The 23414-nt window shown below is 38.3% G+C and overlaps 1 protein-coding gene across 2 annotated transcripts in view; it reads right to left on the reverse strand.

The window, feature by feature from the left end:
* Positions 1-13231: 13231 nt before the first annotated feature.
* sema3b (sema domain, immunoglobulin domain (Ig), short basic domain, secreted, (semaphorin) 3B) overlaps positions 13232-23414 on the reverse strand; it is an 86552-nt gene continuing 76369 nt past the window's right edge. For both annotated transcript variants that reach the window (XM_039800896.1, XM_039800899.1), the window contains exons 10-18: positions 22821-22890; positions 22470-22614; positions 20661-20880; positions 20460-20551; positions 20238-20279; positions 19143-19300; positions 18941-18996; positions 17679-17818; positions 13232-17129 (exon numbers count right to left, since the gene is read on the reverse strand). In XM_039800896.1, coding sequence (XP_039656830.1) covers positions 16617-17129; positions 17679-17818; positions 18941-18996; positions 19143-19300; positions 20238-20279; positions 20460-20551; positions 20661-20880; positions 22470-22614; positions 22821-22890 — 1436 coding nt within the window. In that variant the 3' untranslated portion in view covers positions 13232-16616. The remainder of the gene's footprint in view (positions 17130-17678; positions 17819-18940; positions 18997-19142; positions 19301-20237; positions 20280-20459; positions 20552-20660; positions 20881-22469; positions 22615-22820; positions 22891-23414) is intronic.

Below are 23414 nucleotides of genomic sequence, written 5' to 3' on the forward strand. Positions count from 1 at the left end.
ACTGTTCCTTAAGGTCTCCTAATAGGTTATGTAACATTGGTTGGGCTGAAAATTGCCCGAATGCTATTTTATTAGGCCCTTAACTACCCTGTGAATATGGCTCTATTTGGAACAAGAGCTTTTCTTCCAAATATGGTATGCTCATGAATATTTAGAATGAGCTGCACGCTGATTGGTTTGAGCAAACTACATAGAAACACATGGGAGACTCGACAGCAGGTCTCATATTTCAGACACTGCAGTCATACATTGTTTGTCGGGCTATTTCGTTATTAAATTCACTTCTGAGACTTTTTTAACCGAGAAATGAACTATATAAAGCTCAAATATGGGCCGTTTTACAAAAATTGATGGTTAATTGCAAATTTGGTAAGGCTGTGTGTCGGAGTTCAGCAGCCGTTGCTGCCTGTGTTGCTGCCTCGCGGCAGGTGCTGCCTGTGTTGCTGCCTCGCCGCCCGGCCTGCCTTCCTTGACAGACCCCAGCCTGCTGTGAGGTAGATAGAGCTCCGTCACGGCTGGAAGCCCACAGCACTCCATACCCGCGCAAAGTCACCGTTCTTTGGGCTAATGGACTACCAAACGCCGCTGCCCTGACAGAGCTCCAGGGCCTGCAACTCCTCTCTTCCTGCTAGCTAAATGGCCCGTGTGTGAGATTGAGCAATCTCTTACCACAGTTCCAGTTACTCCTGGCTGGCTGTCAGCTGCCGGCATAACTAGAGTAGCTATATTTTCAGTTTGAATTTCATCACACCACTTATACAACATCTACCTAAATGTCTTATAAAGCTAACAACGGTGTCCGATTTCAAGTTAATGAATATTTGTAAATAAGTAGGATGGGGCCTTACCTTGCGGTGTAGCTACAAATCGTTAGTTAGATATTTAGCTTCATTTTCGGTGTAATTCGAGTATATTTACAGTTTGAATTTCGTCACGCCACTTATAAAGTCTTATAAAGCTAACAACGGTGTCCGATTTCAAGTTAATGAATTTTTGTGAATTTCAGAGGAATTCTAAGAGCCGCTAGCTAGCTCTCATTGATAGAGCTACATCCAGCCGCAGGCTCTATCAATTAGACTCACGGACAAGCGTTTATTTCCCCAATCGTTTGTTTAAATAACTCAACACATTATAATTACACACATTAAAAGATTAACTGGAACCTGTGGTAAGAGATTGCTGGCGTAACAAGCTCGCTGATCTCACTCACATACACGGGTTTACACATATACATTTAGCAGGAAGAGGGGAGTTGCAGGCCATGGAGCTCTGTCAGAGCAGCGGCGTTTGGTAGTCCATTAGCCCAAAAAACAGTGACTTTGTGCGGGTATGGAGTGCTGTGGGCTGCCTCTCAATCAAGCTCACAGCAGGCCGGGGTCTGTGAAGGAAAGCAGGCCAGGCGGTGAGGCAGCAACCCAGGCAGCACCGGCCACTGAACTCCGACACACAGTTGGACAAAATTTGCAATTAGCCATCAATTTTTGTAAAACGGCCCATATTTGAGCTTTACATAGTTGATTTCAAGCATAAAAAGGTTTCAGAAGTGAATTTTGTAATGGAATAGCAAAGATCTAGACATAGATTCAGAAGACTACCTGATCTCAGGTCAGTTGTGTAGCCTATGTAAATGTTGGGGCGTGACCGTTCTCTTAATACAACCATGGGCGTGACAAAGGTACAGGTCTTGGGAGGTTGACGTCAACTTCCAGCTTTGTTGAGAGTCACCCGTTTTCAGCGGTAGTTTCAAAATATGAGATTTTCATAGCAAAGGGGTGTCAATGGGATTTTGAGCTTCTATGTATGTCTTATTTACCCACCGAACTGTCGTTATTCAACTATGAGGGTAAAATCGGTTTTGCATTCTATCACTCCTTTAACATAATTTGTGAGAAAGAATAAATGCACATAATAACAAAGATATAGGAACATCTGTATCCATACCAGCCTCTAAACTCGTCTGAATCTGCAAAATATTTACAGTACATACACAACAAAAACATAATCTGCTCATTTTTAAGCGCAAAGTGCAAACACAACTATAAGCGTCAGAGTTTAATAGTGGAAAGGTAAAGAGTGGAAAACCGAGTGATCACCAAGTTGTTTACCATCGGAATTATACTAAAGTAAAACCTTTTGACTGCACATGCAAACATTGTTTTCATAAGGGTCTGTAGAAAATGTGGTCCAAATCTTCTAAGCACTCAAAAAAACACTACAATGAGAGTACAGTGGGTAAGATGACTTAACAATGAGGAAGAAACAAATGAGGACCAGCACAGGACAAGAAGGAGCAAAAATGTTCAATCGAGATGTGGAGGGAACGTGATGATGAACGGAGAGAAAGGACTGACTAGAGAGGAATGCCTTTTGGGGGAGAGGAGGAGAGTTTGGTCATTAATCTCTAGTGTTTGGTCCCACTCATCCTCTGGGAGAATGAAATGAACAATTTCTTGTTGTGTCCCAACCTGTTAAGACTCTGAATTGGGGCTGTATTACAACCCATTACTCATTAGATAGATAGTGTCATTACACCACAATCTCACAGGACCCACAGTCTATGCACAAGCTCAAACATTGTATGACCCACTTTCAGCAGGACTGAATATTGTTTATCTTTCAGTATTCAGTATAGACCAGCGTCATTTATCACTTGCTGACCCCTTGATGTTCCAAAACAACCACGGAAACCTCCCTCTCCCTCATGTTGAAGGTTTGAATGTGCTTGCTCTTCTAATACAAAAACCACAAAAGAATTATTCACTCCAGCTTTAAACGAGGCTTAATGAAAATTGTGTGTGGAATTAATTTTTTAAATCCACCATGAGTTATCCAAATTTACTGATGTGTATTTGAACCCTAGAGAGGAGACAAACTATCTGTTTTGTAAAGAATGCAAAAAGAAAATAAATGATTTTAAGATTTATTTGGAGTTCACAACAATAAATACTCTAGTTCACTAAAACATTACCTAAATGTAGGGATAAATGTTAACATATAAACAACAAGGTAGAAAACAAATTCTTGGTATCTGAAGAACACACTGTTGAATGATTTTCTACGTAATGATTAATGTACTTCAGTCTAATTGTCAACTTATTCCCAATTCACAGCAGTGCAGAAAATGGAAAAACATACTCTAAATGTTGTCATGAAACCAATATTATTATTATTATCAACTTTCCTTATCTAATAAGATTAGTCTCTCAACAGCCTTTCCTAAACATCTGATGTCGATTGAAGGCAGGGGGCCTAATATTGATCCTTGAAGGACAGTTTAATCAACCATATGGGGACTTGATTTGAAACCATCTGCAAGAATAGTTTAAACTCAACCCAGTGGTGCTGCTAAAGGGTAGCACGGCCACCCTGATACAATTACTGCAATTGTGCTTATTCCATAATGTATGAAGTTTTCATATGGTTAACACCTTTTAACTTAATATTAACTTTCTCTCTTGCTTTTTCTTGTAAAGTCACATAGAGCACATATCGAGCTTTAGAGGTTGACACTTTAAAGCAATACAGATTATTGTTGTTGCTCAAGGACCCAGGCTGAGTGTAACCTTTCCCCCATGTGCCTGATCCTGACCATCATTTATACAGTAACGATTTACCACTAGCGTTAGCTCATTTGCACTTGCGTCTACCACGCAAACGATCTACTTGCTGTTGCTGTGTCGTCATCGTATATAGGACACAGCCTGTCAACAGGAACCGCAGCTGATGATGTTTAGGCCTCTAATTTCCTGGCATTAGTAAGATCCTTTTCAACACAGAGAAAAACATGTGGTGTTCCTGAAAGAGTCATACTTTAGGTATTGGAAACTGATGGAGAGAGAGAGACAAAGAGGTGCTGTTTTTACCCAGAGCGGAATAAACAACTGATAGGACAAACACCTGGTTATTTAAAAGTAGAAGTAAACCATAACACACAATTACATGTCAAATGTTAACTGAATATTGGAACTTGGGTAAATAACTTACATACCACTAGTTGTTTACCATCACACACTTATGGTTCACTTCCTGTCCTTCCTGTTTAGGAACAGTGGTAAAGCTGGAGTCCTTTTCCAGATTGCCTTGATTATTTCAGAGGTAATGGTGTGTGTGTGTGTGTGTGTGTGTGTGTGTGTGTGTGTGTTGTGTGTGTGTGTGTGTGTGTGTGTGTGTTAGCTGCAACAGCCGTACTGGGAAACAGAGCAGGCACCTCTGGAACTGCCCACCTGAGACCAAACCTTTTCATACACACTTGCCAGTATAGCTAATGTTGTATAAATGTTGATTTTTTTTTTTTTTTTTTTTTTTTTTTCTCTCTCTCTCTCTCTCTCTGTCTATGTCACTCACAAAAAAATCATTGAAGCTTTTTCATTAAAAACATGTTGCCAAAGCATATACATAAAGACTCATTAATAAATGACTACAAGGACACAGTAAAAGAAAGAAAAAACTGAACTATGACTATCTTCTATCTTCCAGTGTGTGTGTGTGTGTGTGTGTGTGTGTGTCTGTGTGTCTGTGTGTGTGTGTGTGTGTGTGTGTGTGTGTGTGTGTGTGTGTGTGTGTGTGTGTGCGTGTGTGTGTGTTTGTGTGTGTGTGCGTGTGTGCGTGGGTGTGTGCGTTTGTGTGTGTTTAAGTCTGTATTGTTACAGTACATGATCTTTTATACTTACTATGGAAGTATTCGATTAAAATCAAATCGTTGAGTTAAACTTTAATTTCAGTCAAAGATTTGGGATCAGTTGTGTTTTCAGACCCATGCTAGCTGCAACCATGACCATGATCTTTTCCCTATAACCAGATAGTTTTACTTGCCAACTTCCCTGAATGATAAAGGGGGCAAAGTACTCTCATATGAAAAAGAAGGTGAAGTAGTGAGAACAGTTGGAAAAATCGAAATGGTTTCAATTAGTACGAATTTCAAAAGTTGAATAATACCAATAATGTATTAAACAAAAGTGGAATATTTAAAAAAAAAAAGTCATAGTTTAGCATGTCGAAAAGTCATAGTATAGGTATGTCAAAAAAGTGATAAAAAGTCATACTATAGTTTATCGAAAAAAGTGTTAAAAAAAGTATGTATAGTATATAGTATAGTATGTCAAAATTTCATAGTATAGCATGTCGGGAAAAAATCATTAAAGAATCATGTCGAAAAAAGTGATTAAAAAGTAATTTAACTATGTCAAAAAAAGGGTAAAAAAAAGTTATAGAATAGTATGTCGACAATAGTCATAGTATGGTACTTCGAAAAAGAGATTGAAAAAAGTCGTAGTGGGTACACGGATAGCTCAGCTGGTAGAGTGGGTGCCCATATGTAGAGATTTACTCCTTGAATCAGTGGGCCAGGGTTCGACTCTGCCCTGTGGCCCTTTGCTGCATGTCATTCCCCCTCTCTCTCCCTTTCATTTCTTCAGCTATTAATAAAGGCCTAAAAATACCCAAAAAATAATCTTAAAAAAAAGTCATATTATTGTATGTCAAAAAAAATTATGAAAAGTCATAGTAAACTATGTCGAAAAAAGTAATTAAAAAAAGTAATATATAGTATGTAAAAAAAAAGAACCTAGGTTCTTCAGACTCTTCAGTGACTACTGAAGGTAGTTCCCTGTTGGTTCCCTGTTGGAGCTGACTTATTCACCAAAGAATTTATGTCATAAACAGTCATTGTAGAGTATGTCAAAAAAGTGATACAAATTATAAAAAAGCCATGGTATAGCATGTCAAAAAAAGTGACAAAAAAGCCATAGTATAGTATGTCAAAAAAAGTCATAGCATTGTATTTTGAAAAAAAGGCATGAAAAGGGACAACCCAGACTGGGACTCAAACCTGGGTCAGAGTGTGCAGTGGTTACTAGCTGGATGCTTGTTGGAGAACAGTCATAGTATAGCAAGTCGAAAATAAATGATAAAAAGTCTTAGTATAGTATGTCGCCAACCAGGACTGGGACTCAAACCTGGGTTGGAGTCTGCAGTGACTAACAGCAGGTTGCCTGCTGGAGCTTTGCAAACCACTGAGCCACTGCTCCACCAAAGAATTTATGATATAAACGGTCATATTATAGCATGTCGAAATTAAAAATGATAAAAAGTCTTAGTATAGTATGTCAACAATAGTCAAAGTCATAGTATGTCAAAAAGTGATAAAGAAGTCACAGTATAGCATGTTGACAAAAAGTGATAAAAAGCCATGGCGTAGCATGTTAAAAAAAGTTACTAAAAAGTCATAGTATAGTATGTCGAAAAAAGTACTAAAAAGTCATGGTACAGTATTTCAAAAAGAGTGATAAGAAAGTCATAGCATAGTACGTCAAAAAAGTGATTTAAAAGTAATCGTATAGTATATAGAAGAAGTAATAGTATAGTATGTCAAAAAGTCATAGTATAGCATGTTGAAAAAAATGACAAAAAAGTCATAGGATAGTACGTTGAAAAAAATGACAAAAAAGTTATAGTATAGTATGTTGAAAAGAGTGATGAAAAAGTCATAGTATAGTATGTCAAAAAGTGATAAAAAAAATCATCGTATAGTATGTCGGAAAAAAGTCAAATTATAGTACGTCGGGAAAAAATCATTAAAGAATCATGTCGAAAAAAGTGATTAAAAAGTAATTTAACTATGTTGAAAAAAGTGATAAAAAGTAAAAGTATAGTATATTGGAAAAAGTCATAGTATAGTATGTCAAAAAAATTCATTAAAAAAGTCATGTTATAGTGGCTCAGTTGGCAGTCATAAAACAGTCATACTATAGTATGTCAAAAAAAGTGATGAAAAAGTCATAGTATAATATATCAAAAAAGTCGTAGTATAGTATGTCGAAAAAAAAGTGTAAAAAAAAAGTTATAGTATAGTATGTCGACAATAGTCATAGTATGGTACTTCAAAAAGAGATTAAAAAAAGTCATAGTGGGTGCCCGGATAGCTCATTTGGTAGAGCGTGTGTGCTAAAAAAAGTGTATGCTAGCCTATGGCCCTATTATCACCAACACATTGACCAACTTTAAACAGGTGGAGGAGCAACTACGCTACACCAATAAGTGGCATTTGAATACCCCAATATGGCACAATGCACACTTAATGTCTGGTAACAAACCCTTTGCTTGTAAGCAGTGGAGTGACAGAGGTATTTATACTTTAGACCAGCTATTCAATGAGAAAGGAATGTTGAGTTTTGAAGACCTGAGAGCTAGTTTTGAGGTCCCCAGGACATCTTTCTACTTTTATCTGAGCTTAAGATAAGCCCTAAAATGTTATGGAGTGCCATGGGGAAACAGTCTTGAGGTGCACCCATCATTAAATGGTTTGTTGATTTTCCTGTGAGAGGATTAGTGTCCAAGATTTATGCTAAGCTGATGCAAGTATCCATAAGAGAACTCCCAATAGTAAAGAAATGGGAATGAGAGCTGAGCCCTGAGGGGAACGCAATTAATTGGGAGACAGTTTGGGACAACATTTTCCACTGTTCCAAAATCACATATCACCAGTATATCCACTTCGAGTTGCATTTATATTAGAAGTGGAAGAAGCCTGAAGTGGATTTAAAGATTGCTCCATTGACTTTCAATGTAAAACGACAAAAGCTTAATATTTTAAAAACAATAAATGGCAGAGAAAAGTTGAATACAAGCACAAATGTCCTTAAAGAGCTGAACATTTTGAAATTTGAATGTATTTTGTAGCTGAAAGTATGCAGGCGACCGAAAATCGTACAGAAGAATTGGATAACAATACTGTAAATGCTCCTGAATCAGCATTCTCACAATAACTGGTGGTAGGTAGTAACTGGAGATCATTCAAAGTATGTTTTTGTCTGAGAAGGATAAAGTATCCCATACTGTTGGCTAACGGTCTCAGCACTTCAGGTTTAAATCCTTTTCTCTAAATATTTTTTTTCATTCTGTCTTATATCTGTCAAGTTTATTATTTTGTTCTTTCTTTTTCTTTACTTTTGTTCCTTCTTTACTCATATCTAAGCTATTTTTCTCTATAGAAACAATTTGCAGAGGGAGTGTTTGCGTTTTCAAGGTGGTAGGCTTACATTAACGCAAATCAAGCAGTGGTCAAAAGTCTGAGCGTGTGTGAATGAGTGACTATGGTTAGTAAATGGGAGCCCTGTCTCCTTTGTGTCAACAGGCTTTCTGACTTGCAAAGGCTAATCACTGAGGTAATTACTGTTAATTAGGGTCATTAATCATTAGACCTGTCAATCTGTTTCCTTGCCTGGTAACTTGTGTGTGCATATTGTATAGGTGGGCAAGATTGGGGTTAATCTTTTCTTTTTAAATACACAGTTTTGTTTCAAAGAGTAAACAAAAAACACTAAGTAAAAGAAGATTTTCATGTCTCACTTTATATAACGTTCCACCACATCACTGTTACTAAATCAAAAACCTAAGACTAGATACAAGCATGCCAGGCAACCAAAATCAACTTATCAACAAAATTCAGCTATGGTTATGCACATACATTTTTAAATGCAGCACATATCAGATTGTTGTGTCTGGACTTGTATAGAACCAGGGTGAATTAATAACAATACATGTTTTTTACAGTAGCTACTCTGAAAACAAAATGTTTTAATTACTGTAAAGTACAATAAATTAAAAAGCATTGATTCCAACATTTCATCATAAAAGAGGCACATTACATTAGGACAGATCAGAAAGTGGATTATGTATGTTTCAAACCATACAGCAATATCAAATTCATATACAAATAAGATAATTTAAAAAAATCAATTTTCTGTGTTTATTGATATATATATTTGTATATTCTTTAGGTCCAGGTTCTGTCCATACACAAAATGCCCAAAGAGTGATGTTTAAATTAGTTCATTAAGTTACTGGAAGAGTAAGTTAAATTGCTGTGTGAAGTTGTGAAACTGTACAAAGTGTGTTGAATAAAATAGTTCACTATTTGGTTTGTTTGCTTTATTTCCCCAACATGTAACACAAGAAGTCCACTGAAGGAATATAATCCTTGTTTTTATTCAGAAAAGATGCACATACACTTTCATAGCAATAGAATCAGTGGCATGGTAGCAGTTATGTATTCTAATGGTTCATTGAAACTGCTTAACATTTACCGTACAATGTGTTTATTGTACAAGCCAGTGATGCAATCACAGGGATACACATTCTCCTGTTTCTCATTTAAACCCAACATAAACAATCCCGCATGTAGTGGAAGAAACGTGTTTATTCATTCAGCAAATGCAGTTGAAGCCTACAGCTTTAACTCTCAACATGCTCTCATATTATTCAATCAGTGGATGATGTATGATCACAATGTGAATTTCGGTATCTTTGTTGGATATTATCCCTTCCTATTTCTCCAATCTTTTTGCACACCATTTACTGACACTGACATGCCATAACAGTAATCCATTTTTGAAGTAAAGCTTTATTGGAGAGGTTTTATTTTGACAAAAGAATAAAATAATTTCATCATGTTATATGTGTAGATTAGACTATTTTGGGGCATTGTGGTCATTTTCAAAATGTTATACCATGGTAGTTGACATGATGACCAAGCTATATTCAAGTTTTCAGAGGGCTTGGCTTTCCCAAAATGATTTGGTTTTATAAAGAGCAAGCATTTTTGTTTTTGTATCCTACAGTGTGTGTTGCCCCAGCTTAATCATACTAAATCTAAACTATTTTGAAAGGTGTCATCTATAACCCAAGAACCAGAAAAGGAAAAGCTTTCAGAGCAAACCTAATTCTACTGATACATGTACTAATGATCAGATGTTTTAGAAAGCCAAAGTAAAGTGTTCTTTACTTTTATAAGGCCGTCAAAATGATAAGGCCAGAAATGATCTGAGTGCACTGCAGTACCTACCAGTTTACAAAAAGAAAAATCAAAAACAAAGTTGTGTATTATATGTTTAGGTCAAAATGGCATCTTTATAATCTAAATTGTGTTATGAGGTCACGGAGAACTGTAGCATTTGACTGGCTCCATATATGTCTATGTTTAACATTGTATTGAAAGGCATTGGAACGACTTGAACAAGCGTTTTCTATTCTCATTAACTGCTGCAACAAATTGAATGTAAACATGCTGGTGTATATAAATGGCATTAGTGTGTGCGTGTGTTGGAGTCTCGGTGATATCATGTTTCATACAGAGGCCACTGTGTGCCAAAGTTACATTCACCCTCTTATGATACATTCAACTGTATATGGAAATATGTTCGCTTTACTGGGCAGGAGAGAAAGACACCTGCAACGCAACCCATTGCAACACACCCACTCACGCACACACACACCCACACACACACACACACACACACACACACACACACACACACACACACACACACACACACACCGCATAATCAGAGATGAGCCCTTTTTTTAACCTTTATCTATATATAAATTGCAGGAACGTCTGTCTGTGTGTGTGTGTGTGTGTGTGTGTGTGTGTTTGGGTGTTAAGCGCATATCTCTCGAACCGTTAGTCCGATGGATTTCAAAATTGACAGGTGTCTTTCTACGTGCACGAGTAAGTGCAGTGCCAGTTTGATGTTGTTAGGATGAGAAATGCAAAAGATATCGTCGGTAAAAGAAGCACACATTGGCTTTTGCCGCTCTAGCCGCTGGCCACTCCCCCTCTCACACTGCTCACTGAGTGAGCATTGAGCAGGATCAGAGACAGAGACAGAGCAGCGGAGCTTTGGCAACTAAAATGTGATATACACTTCAGGCCCACAAAAATGTGCAGAGTAGCACTACTCTGGACTGTCTTTGACTTTGAATAAACAAACGACAATCCCCGAATTAAAGGACGTTTCAGAATCCCACACATGCAAAGCTACCAGACACTGTTTTTGAGTCACATTGTTGTCCATGTTTGGGGGTGTGTTTGGTGGGAAGCTAACCTGCACGCCACACGCAGACGCCACATGCAGAACGCTTTATAATAAATGCTTTATAAAAAAGCTATTTGCCAACACTAAATAGCAAGCAAAATCCAGACACTATATAGTATTAAATTGATGTGAGCTGTCAAATCCCCTACTTCATGTTAACCGTCAAGCCACTAAACCTGTATGGAAATGAACACCTCTGCTGAAATGTTAAATTCGTTAACGATCATACAACACGAGACAACTCCGTTTCTCTCTCTCTCTCTCTCTCTCTCTCTCTCTCTCTCTCTCTCTCTCTCTGGACACACACACACACACAGTCCGGTTCTGGTGGTTGATTAATGCAGATATGTGCTGATTAGCACTCATAACGGGCTGCGTGGGTAGGGCACTGCCATAAGTCCATGATGCTAATGTCTGATTTCTCCACATTTTCATTGTGATATTTTGTGATTACATTCGGAATCTGCAACGTTCTCTGTCAGGTAAATCAATAAGTTAGTAGTAAGGTATACAGGGGAGTTGCTTATTAAGTGGTTTGGGGTCCTTCTGTAAGTAATTTTGGAGTACAATTTGGTTTTGATGAATTCTACAAGCAGCAATACCACAGGCCAAGCAATCCAAACAGGCACATTTTCAATGGGCACTGCACAAGTTTATTATTTGGGACCCCAAGGACCATTGTAGACCAATTTTAACACTCACACAAATATATATATATATATATATATATATATATATATATATATATATATATATATATATATATATATATATATATATATATTATATGAAGAAAACTGAGTGCCATCAAAAACACTGGGAACTAATGGGTTGCCAGTTTGAGTAATATGGACCCAATTAAATTTTGTGTTTATGACTGGTGACCACATACTGCATTTGTGTGTGTGTGTGTGTGTGTGTGTGTGTGTGTGTGTGTGTGTGTGTGTGTGTGTGTGTGTGTGTGTGTGTGTGTGTGTGTGTGTGTGTGTGTGGGGTCACTGAATACTTAAACATATGTGAATGTTTTTTCATGTGTAAAGGAATGCAAGTGGCCTCACTTATTATCTGTGCTTCCAGTGCTGACAGGCAGGTCATGCAGGTCATGATGATATTAGTATGAAGGAAGTAGGTCTTGATGTCAAAGATGGAGACACTGATATACGGATTGAACATGGGGGGATAGAGAGAGAGAGAGAGAGAGAGAGAGAGACAGAGACAGAGGGGCGTATTTGCATTTCGCTTTTTTCTTTTTTCTTAAACTTTTTGTTTAGTGTCTAACATTCATGTTACAGTGTTTTGTTTTTTAAACCCACCTCTGTATGACTATTTGTGCACTTTAAGAGGAGACAAAGAAACTTAATTTACCTCTGTTGTGCAGACTTACGTCATCTGTCAAATGAGCCAGTGGAAACTGTTGGCCACACCAAATGTACGAGCATTTGCATTCGACATGATTGCATCATCAGAAAAAAAGAAGACAGATTCAGTCAACAATGAGACCTAGACATGCAAAAGCAAAAAGTATAACATGAGATAAAACAAACTACACTATACCATGTAACACAAACAAGGTGTTATGCATTACATTAAAGCATGACAGAGTAAAAACACTTAAAAGTTATTAGTACTCATGTAGTGTGCCCAGAGATACATTTTGAGGTAATAATGCATTTTTGAATGTTTTGAACCTGCATACATACCACCTGATCATGTTCCAGAGATGACAGTCACTGGCCTCTGTGGTAGTCGCATAGTAACCAGCAGCTTGTTGTGGGTGTATTTGAGCTTTCTTGTTCAGCTGTAAGTAGCTTTCTGGGGTTTGATATTTTTTTTATCAAGATGAATAAACTCCATCTTTTTGAATACACTTAACATAACATTGTGGAATTGAAAAAGTTCAATGAAAAAAGTAGCCTACTTTATTGAAATTTCTTATGACCTTACATCATAGCGTGACTGCCACCATGTGGTGAGAACACAGATTACATCATTTAAAATCCAGCACTGGGACAAAGTAGATTCTAAGTTTAATCAAATTAAACTAAATTTAATTAAACAAGGATCTGTGTGAATCATCCTCTGTTATTCTGGTAATTGTTTCCCCAGTAATTTATTCATTCATGAAATCTCATACTGGCAGAAATTAATAACAGAAATGCAGCACATCCTCAGATCATAACCATCTTTATCCTTTAAAAATGCTGCACTGTCATGATATATGACTTATTATTATTATTATTATTATTATTATTATTATTATTATTATTACTATATATCATTATTAATATTTCAGTGATTCAGTAAAGCGGTTTTAAATTATTCCCCTTTCTCCCTCATATTACAGAACAGATCAGGAATTTCGATTTTTAAGTAACTGCATATTTTTATTGTGTTAATCAAAAACAATCTGACATGACAATTCACAAAGACCTCTGGGAGTATTACAGTGCACAACGTTAACTTTGGCCTTCGACCTTTCACCTACAGACCACTCTACGCACACGCCACTGTTCCTTTGCCATTATATACAGAGCTCTGCTTTCCCCCAAAACTCACACACACAAACATACAAACACACACACACACACACACGCACAAGCCTCTCCTTGTGAGCTATCATATAGGGGTGCGTCACATGGCATGGGATACAACAGGAGTGATGATTGGAGGGCTGTGTGAACAACAAAGACTCTAATTGGACACTGTTCAGGAGGAGTTTTTTTGTTTACCATTGGCTGTAATGTCCACAAAAATGTTGAGGATGAGTCCTTTTCAGCAGAACATGAACAATACAGATGTAAATCTACATTTATAAGAAAAATAAAAATCCACCACAACATATCAGCTTATCTTTGCACATAAATACATAGGAATAATAATAATAATAATATTCAACATTGTGCTTTCTTTCTCTCGCTCTGTCTTGCCACCGCACCATTGTCAAACGCGTTAGCCACTAACATTGGTCATGCAATTTCAAAAGAGCACAAAACAGCTGGCTTAAGAGAGAGACTCAAGCAAATTTGACATCACTACCAATGTAAATGATTTCTCTCGACTGCAGACAGGCAGCATCTACATCTAAAACTCATTTTAAAAATATTTTTCCATGTCATTTTTTTGCAGTTAATCCTGGATGTGGGGTCAAAATGAGTGTCCCTTTTACAGGAGTCAGTCAGTTCTGTTTTAAGAGTTACTTACATCTCTATAAAGAAGGTATATAAATAAGGACAAGAATTCCATACATCTAAAACCAGTCACAGACCTAGTTTGTGCTGCCTCCTTTTATCAGGGACTGTGAGAATGAAACACACCAAAAGCCAAATTTAGCCAATTTCAGTATACTGAAACTCTTTAAAAACAGGATACTTCCGCGAAATCTGTGGCAGCAACACAAAGTAGATCATAAATTCATCATAAAAATCATGAATACAAAACAGAAATGCATGTTTTATCTTACATGGCCAGTTGCTGTCTTTCATGTGGATAGACTATGATATAATAAAGTATGGTACCACAGATAGGCTTCACATCCGAGCCTTTACACACAATCAACGCTAAGGGGGCAGGCTACACACACCATGTTAGCACAGACAATCAACAAACAAGGTTTCTGTACAGATAATACACAGAGATAGATTGGACTAAAGACAGAGAGAAAGAAGACCTTATCGTACTAATTGTCCATTAGGAAGAGATGACATCATTAAGCAGCAAAAGTCAATGATATTAATGACTGTAACACTACGTTGAAAAGTGATTCCAACAGCGTATGAAGTCAAATGGAACTTGTTTTTTTGCAGGTGAAATGCATTGTGGGTAGCACAGAACAGCTTTCTCTGCATTTTGCCGTGCTGTCTGAGGAGTCGGCAACTCGCTTATCTCATATTATTTGCATATATCTATTTATCACAAACAACATATGCAAGAACAGTGTAAAAGAGCAAGGAGTAGAATTACCGCTTAGAATACAAAAACAAAATCATAGCTTCACTCATAAATATCATGCTAATATATATATATACTGTACTGTAGCCCAGAAACATGGGTTGTCATACTAGAGTCCACTTCCCTCTTCATCCTCATCGTACTATTGCTTCCCACCCAAACCACCATGTTCATTAATTCTTCTTAATGTTAATGCATAAAACATTAAACACAGCCAAAAATAAAACCCAATAAATAGCTATTTTTAGTGTGAGGTTTTCGATCATGTCAAAACGCTTTTATATGCAGTTCCGATGCTTATTATAATATTTGTGTATGTTAAAGATCCCACATAACTAACACTTGTTTAGATTTAATCCTGGTCTTATTTGGAGTTGTATTTTCTTTTAGAGATTGACTTCTATGTCTGTACACTGTAAACATCTCATCTTTCTCTCACATCATGGAATGCCAGTAGTTTTTCCACCCCTTATTCTCTAGTGGTTTGGACCAGTAAAGCAATATAATCATATCTTGCGAGATACGACTACTCTCTAACCGCAGCGCTACATATGTAATGTGTGATTTATTTCACTGCAACATGTCTTAATGTGCCTACGGAAACCACTAACCACAAAAACTACTATATAATATTACCAGTTTTGCAACATGCGGTTCTGCTCCACAAGCTGCCCCACGCTGCTGGCAGTCTCTACCTCGTCTGTGACATTATGTAATAATAATAATAACACACAACTATGTGAAAAGTGAGGTTACTGGAAATATGTGCAACGAGATCACCACCTGAAGTTGATCAATGTAACGGTTTCTGTAGGAAAAATGTTTTAACAATGTGTTTATTTGTCTGCATGCTTGTGCAATCGCACATAAAGAGTTAAATGTGTTTCCATTTAGAGATAAAAAAAAGTGCTACACAAACCATGGGTTGTTAGGTTTAAATGCATCTGAGCAGAAGGGTGCATTGAGCATGTTATGACACAGGTAGGTGACCATTACTTTCCAGTATATTCCAGTTTCTCCATTCCCTCCCATTATGCGCAGCAATTAAGCCCATCATTTTTCTACATTGTTATGAAATCTTCAGGTAAGAAAAGCCGTGAGGAAAGGTCATCCAAAACTTTGGGGCTGTTTTTGTTCTGAGTGGTGTAGTCCAGAGAGTAGGTGTTCATACTGTGAGCCACTATCCACATATAACGTGTAGCTGGCACGTAGTAGGCAAACATTAATTACCCAATGAAAGATGTGGTAATCCTGTGCGGTGAACCCATTTTCCATATACAGTCAATGGCAAAGGGAATGACAGTTGATATAAGTTTATCACCCACAGATAAAGGTGGGTTCAGTCCCATGTACCTGCTTGTACACTTGACTATGCTAGTGGAACAGTGTAAAGGGATCGTGCAGAATCAATTTGGACAGTAAGGCAACACATGCAGGGGCTGGCCAATGGGACGAGGACTCAGGGATTGGGGTACCATATAGTGGGGGCATCCATAGATAAATATACACAATAGAGGAGGTGTTGTGTGTGTGTCTGTGTGTGTGTGTGTGTGTGTGTGTGTGTGTGTGTGTGTGTGTGTGTGTGTGTGTGTGTGTGTGTGTGTGTGTGTGTGCGTGTGTGTGTGTGTGTGCGTGCGTGTGTGTGTGTGTGTGTGTGTGCGTTCGTGTGTGTGCGTGTATCTGTATGTTTGAACACCACCTCCAGGAGTTCTTGGTCTCTCAGTCTCTCATCATTCCCCTTCTTTCTCCTTGTATCAGTCATTCTTTTACCCCTCCATTTCTTTGTTTACGTTGTTACTCCCCTGCGCTGCGAGGCGCCCGAGGGTTCGGTTTCCCGTCGTTGGTCCGGCGGTTTCTCCCCTTCCTTATCTCCTGAAGATGCTTCCACTTCTTGTTAGCTGGGCGAACTGCAGGGCCCAGAGACGGGACGTCCTTCCCCGCAGCAGGAAAGGTCTTATCCCCTTGGTCACTGCCGGCGTTCTTTCGTGCCCAAACTTGCTCGCAAATCTGGTCGACGGTGCTCAGGTTAGGGTGGTCCACAAGCTGCATGAAGTCCCGGTACCAAAGCTTTTGATTGGTCATTGGGGGTCCACCTCCACTGCGGGGGTCTAATCGGACAGGGGCGTCGGAGGGTAGATTGGAGACTGAGGAGGATGTTGAAGGTACAACTTCTAAGGTGATGCCTAGTAAGGTTTGGGTGAAGCCATGTTCCATGGCGTGGCACTGGTAGATGCCGATATCTCTCTTCAGGACACGGCGAATCAGAAGGCCTCTATCTGTCTGGAGTATGCGGTCATCTAGATGCACCTGGAAGACAAAAAAATATTTTCATTGAAATGTTAGAGGGGAACTAGCACTATTGCCATTTTGTCTCATTGTACAATGTCATCGAGGAAAGCTCCATGTACATGTGTAAAGATGATTCTGACCCTGATTAATGGAAGAACTAAGAGAACAGAAATTAAGTTGTGGATCTAATAGTGGCTCTAAAAAGCACTGCACATACTGCAATGAATGCACAAGTATAAAATAAAGCCCACAGTTTATCAACTTGGTCAATGAAGAAATTTAGGACCAATTTTAGTCCAATGATATGGCGCAACTTCTTTACAGAGATTTTCAGAACATACTGATTTAAGTGACCTTGCTTAAAAACAATGTAATGTGGGAACACTTATTAAATCTGGATTTTTACCATAATCATAATAAATGTTTATACTAATTGCACATTGTGAAATAATGGCTTTCTGACTTCCTGATATACCCAATCCTGTAAAACCTTGTTGTGACTTTGGACAAAGTCCTTGTCAGATATCTTAGTTATAACCTCTCTCCACTTTCTACCATCCCTCTCACCTCTTCCCGTGGGTTTTGTGGATGTTTCTGGAAGGTCCAGGTGACTCTGGCCTGAAGGGATTTGGGGATACACTCCAAGAAAGTGCTGCTTCCTTCAACTCCATACAATTTCCTCTCTGCAACACGGTGCTTATGGTGGTCTGCAGGGGGCAGCAGAGACAAGGACATTATTGGGTCTGCTGTAATTAAGGACATTCGCTCACCACTGACAATCCAGGCCCAAGAAATGAAAAGGCAAAACAAAAAAGGAGAGGGCAAGACAGGACAGGACAATGCAGAAAGCTGATCTATGAAGACAAAATTATATATTGTTTTATATATATATATATATATATATATATATATATATATATATATATATATATATATATATATATATATATATATATATTCAGTCTTGAGTAAATGTATTTATACATTGGCATCACAAGAAAAAATATGTAATTCACATTAGTTCTTAGCCAAATATAGGTGTTATTACAATAGAGTCTCAGTCAACACTGATTAATGAAAGCCTCTGTTGGCTCTTGATGGGAAAGTTCACTACCATCACACGTAATGACAGCTTCCTGTTATGTAGAACATTAGCAAATATTTGATGTTTGACACCAAACAGACTCTTCTGGTTCTGGGAGTGCTTAGTCATGCATGTTGCCAATATGAGTGATGAGGTTTAGTAATGACAAAGGATCAGTGTCTATGCCCCAAATCCTAACAGTACATGTGCTGACATTTCTCCAAGATTTACAAAACTATATCCAACATCTAGACCATGATTGGAATAAGATCAGAGATCAATATAAAAAAAAAAATTTCTAGCCAACAGCACCACACAAATTATTGGGGAAACAATAAACTGACCCCTGATCAGCACATAGGGGCAATGCCAACCCCATCAGAGACAATAACTCTAACCTTAATTAGTTTTACACAACCCGGCTAGCATGCCACATGATGTAATCGTATTACTCAGGAGCGTTTGAGTGATTAGCCTTATTCAGTTATGTGGCAGAAAGACAGACAGCGGTAGAATGCTGGTATTGTGGTCTTCGAGGACCAAGGTCACCAGGGGTGAAGGCCGGGTGGAAGAATTTGGGATCTTTTTTGGCACAGTGACAGTGAGATGTCAGATGCCAAGAGTCTCTGTGAGTCAGAGCAGTCAGAGTAAAGCTTTGTTCTTAGCCTAAAAACTGGTCACAGTTACCAGAGCTTTCATGTTTTCATTTTAACAACCAGACAAAACAATCGTTTTTGAATAATACCTCCAGAGCACAGGGTGTTGGGGTCTCCGTTCCTTACATCCTGGCGACGGAAACGTCTGTAAAATGAATTTATTAGAATTTACTATAAGATTTAGAATTATTATTAAAGTATTTACTATACTTGCAAATACAGTAGTTTTCATTGTGTTTCCTGCTCAGCGTAATGAATAGTCATCTGGTGTGTGTCATTAGTGTCACAGACCTCTTGGTGTTTGGCAGGTAGCGAGTACAGGATGTTCCATCCCAGGCACAGTATGGGTCTCTGGCCAGGCAGCACTCAGCACATGCCTTCCCATACACACTGCAGCGGTGAAGTGGAACCTGGGCAATGCCTGTGTCTGAGCCCAGATACAGCTGTTGCTGTGAGGACACAGAGTGGAGGGACTAGTTTTAAAAGAGTTTCAGGACTTAAAAACAATCAGTTTGTAGGTTACTTGTACTTTAATGTGTCTAAATTCTGTTTTCTGTGTCTGTGACAATTTTTTTGCAATTTAGGATGCCTCCTTGTGACATTGCATTATTGATAGTAATAAATCTACTGGGCCCCATCACAGGCGATGCCATTCTGTAACCCTGACCGCTGCCTTTAACTACTACTCTCACCAAGCAAACAGCATATTGGCTGCTTTACCCGGCCTTTCATCTACATTGTATCTGCTTTGGCTGAACTGCCGTGGCTGGCACCCCAGGCTTGATAAACAGTATCACCTTAACGCCATGGCCCACTCACTAGTCCAACCATCATCCCTACTTAGCTAGCTCCACTGATCTTACAAGTAGTTACCTGTTATATCAGAAAATGTTTTTAAACCATTCCCCGACCTAGTGCAACTTTAAAGCGTCTTTGAATCCTATCATCACGTGAGCAGATACTCGGCCTTACATCTAAATTATATCTGCTTAGGTAAAACTACAGTGGCTGTCCTAGCTTTCTCCCTCACGAACAAACAAAATCCCATCTCTGTTTCCTCTTGGTTACTGCTGTCGCTTTGTCTCATATTGCCTGGTTATGCTTGGCCCAAACCCCTCAAGCGCAGGCTGTATACCTTCCCTTCTATATAGTGTATACTTAGTTTCTGTTACTTTCTTCTTCGTGGGAATGAAAATAATTCATGTTAAAAGGCTAGTTGTAATAAGCTCAGGCTTCAGCCCACAGCTTTTCGGTCCTGTTATTTTTTTTTTAAGTAAAAGAAATAATGTTATGTTTATTTATTGTTCCTTACCAGTGCATTGAATGTTGTAAGTGACAAATGGCCAAAAATAATAATAAACTAAACTAAGTATAAAACAAACATACCCGTTTTGAGGAGATCTGCATGTCAATGATAGATGAGGCATCCTGAAGAGCAGGGGAGATACAGAAAATTAATTACCATGCTACATACAGTATTAAAAACATTTGCATTATTAAAGGCATTTTAAGATGCATGAATTGCCATGTACTGTCACTTGATACACATTCAGTACATTTATGCTACATTATATCTACAAGAAATGAGCTTGATTAAAGTTTTCTTACTTTAAAGACCTCGAGCTCTTCCAGTAGAAGCTCCTCCATGTTGTTCCAGCTCTCTTTGGGGACATTGATCACCTTCAGTACTGTCCCTTTGTCTGAAATAAGAAAGACAGTCCAATTAAGTCACACATCATAACACATCAATTCATTATTTTCATGTTTGAATATAAAGTTAAGAGCTAGAATTAAATATAAGTCATTCACCTGTGCCTATAAACATGACATCATACTGTCCGTCTGCGGCGCTGACTCTGTCCACAGCAATCTGTGTGAAGCTGTAGTCCACGTTAGTTCTGACGAAGACGGGCCGTCGGCTCATAGGGTAGACAGGGTTATACATCAGAGGATGGTGACGCGCAAACTGGATCACATCATCTGGGAAACCCTTCGTGGACTCAAAACTGCCGAATGTCTTGCTGGGACACTAATGGAGGGAAATAAAGAAATGTTTAATTCATATTCCAGCAGAAGGTCCTTGTTTATACAAATTTGCAGACAAACACAAATGAGATACAGCACAAAATAAGTGTTTCAGATGGCTGTTTACATTAAAAAAAAAAGATAAATCTGCAGTTATTTAGCATTTTTGGTTCCACTGTGGTATACAATTTACTGAACTTAAATGGGGATGCAAAATGCAAGTAAATCTGAAACATTAAAAACAGACTGTAAATACTAATAAAATCATCAAAACCGAAACCATTTCAATGGAAAATATTGTCCTGGCAATGTATGAATATGCACGTTTTGTATTTATAAAAGGGTTTACTCTACCCAAGTACTTTAATAATCCAGCCAATCCACTTCTACTGTAAGGGATTTGTTAAAGCTCTGCAGAACAGAACTGATTGAGTGTACTCAGACACTCAAATGTTCCACAATGACTAACACTTTTTTTGATGAGCAAATATGTTTCGTGTTTGCTCTGCATGTAAACTAGTATAAAATGTCTGACTTGACAATGTCACGGCCCAGCAGGCCACACTGAGGTGATTATGGTGTGAAAGACTTTCATTCAAGATACTAATTTTACTACAATATTAAGATTTCACACTTTTATTGTGTGTGTGTGTGTGTACATGACATACGGTTTGCTCATAAAGTGAAAAAACTTTTGATCCGGTTTATGTACTTCAAACTCTGAATCTGCTTTCTATGCAGTTTTGCATAATTATCTTGTACGCGTGATCGGCTTCTTTCAATTTGATTCGTTCCGCTAATTTTACTACCCAGTGAGGTGATGATGGCGTGAGAGAGGGTTTACTGTAGGCCAAATACAATTACTATTCTGCAGTCATACAATAGGGATTGTTCTGCTGTAACAGCTGAAGCTCTGCATAACAAATCCTGCTGACGTTACGCTTGTGTGCTTAGCAGAATGTAAGAGCCCTAATAAGCACATATTGATTGGGAGGACTGTGGAGAGCTTTTGGATGAAATTAGGTCTAATACTGCAAGTGCATGAAGTGCCTTACAGACTTACAGTACATCACAAGGATATTACATGTATTCATATTGATACGACTTTGTATTTTTACAGTTCAGTGCCCCAAATGGAAATATTAGAAACCAGGCAGCAAAGGTATTCAAATCTGTTACTGAAGACCTACATATAAGTGCTGTATATACTATTAATACTGGTACATTACTTGTAATATACCATTACAAGTAAAGTTATGCATTAATAATTTGATGTATGTGACGATAATGCATTCAAGAGTTTACGTAAAAGAAAATGTTCACTAAAAGCACTTATTATGCAGAATGGCTCCATTCAGACTGTAACTGAATTTAATATAACTATAGCTGTCATACTAAGGTAGTGTACTATAAGTGTAGCATGTAATTGAGTTACAAGTTCAACATTTGCTTGTGAAATGTAGAACCATAAAATGGAAATACCCAGTAAAGTACTTCAGAATTGTACAATGAGTATAGTTTTTCTGTAAATGTACTTTTTTTGGAAACTCTTGACGTTACTTTATGGATGGGTCTTGACAGTTATTGACATACCATTCCTGGGCGTGGATAGGGGACTTTTCCCTGGAAGGGGACCCACTGGTAGTTGGGCCCCTCTTTGTGAGCGAAGGGCCCCAGGAAGGCCCTCCGGATGTCATTCATGGAGTAGAGACACACAGCTGAGCCTTTAAATACACTGCTGCTGGGGGACAGGGGGAGCGGGGTTAGAGACATCAAAACACATACATACACACTTGTCCATCTCTCCTTTCTCTTTCTGTTGGACGCACATGCATACACACACACACACACACACACACACACACACACACACACACACACACACACACACACACACACACACACACACACACACACACACACACAATGAGAATGGACTCTGACCTGGAAGTAGAGAAGACAGTGTAGACCAGAGGGTTCTTTCTGTCCCTTGTCTGCAGCAGGAACACGTCGCCTGAGGACACACACACATAAACAAGGACACAGACACACACACACACACACACACACACACACACACACACACACACACACACACACACACACAAAACACAGTTCAGGTGGTGGTAGGTCAAAGGTTGAGAGAAAGATAAACAAAGCACTATGGCCATGTCTACTTTAAAGAGACGTTTCACTAATTACTCAGTCATGATACGAAACAAAATCCACTACAGCTTTGAGCATTGGTTTGCAAAGATTTAGAAAGATTTAGTCTGATTAAAACATTCTTTTACACTTACTTACACACTTACACTACACTGTCAGAGTGGGGTCCACCACAAACAAGATACATTTCTGAGTCTTGGCCCATAATGAATAAAATACTGTAGTTAAAAATGAATCTACTGTTTTAACTAATATTAAAAAGTAATGTGGTGCAGGCATTTCAGTAGAATATTTTCAACAGGTTCAGATCAACATAATTATTTCTACAGGGAGGTCCTTTCTAAAGATTTGGCCTCAGGTATGGTCAGAAAT

Source organism: Perca fluviatilis, chromosome 5 (genome assembly GCF_010015445.1).
Source record: "Perca fluviatilis chromosome 5, GENO_Pfluv_1.0, whole genome shotgun sequence".
Classification (NCBI taxonomy): domain Eukaryota; kingdom Metazoa; phylum Chordata; class Actinopteri; order Perciformes; family Percidae; genus Perca; species Perca fluviatilis.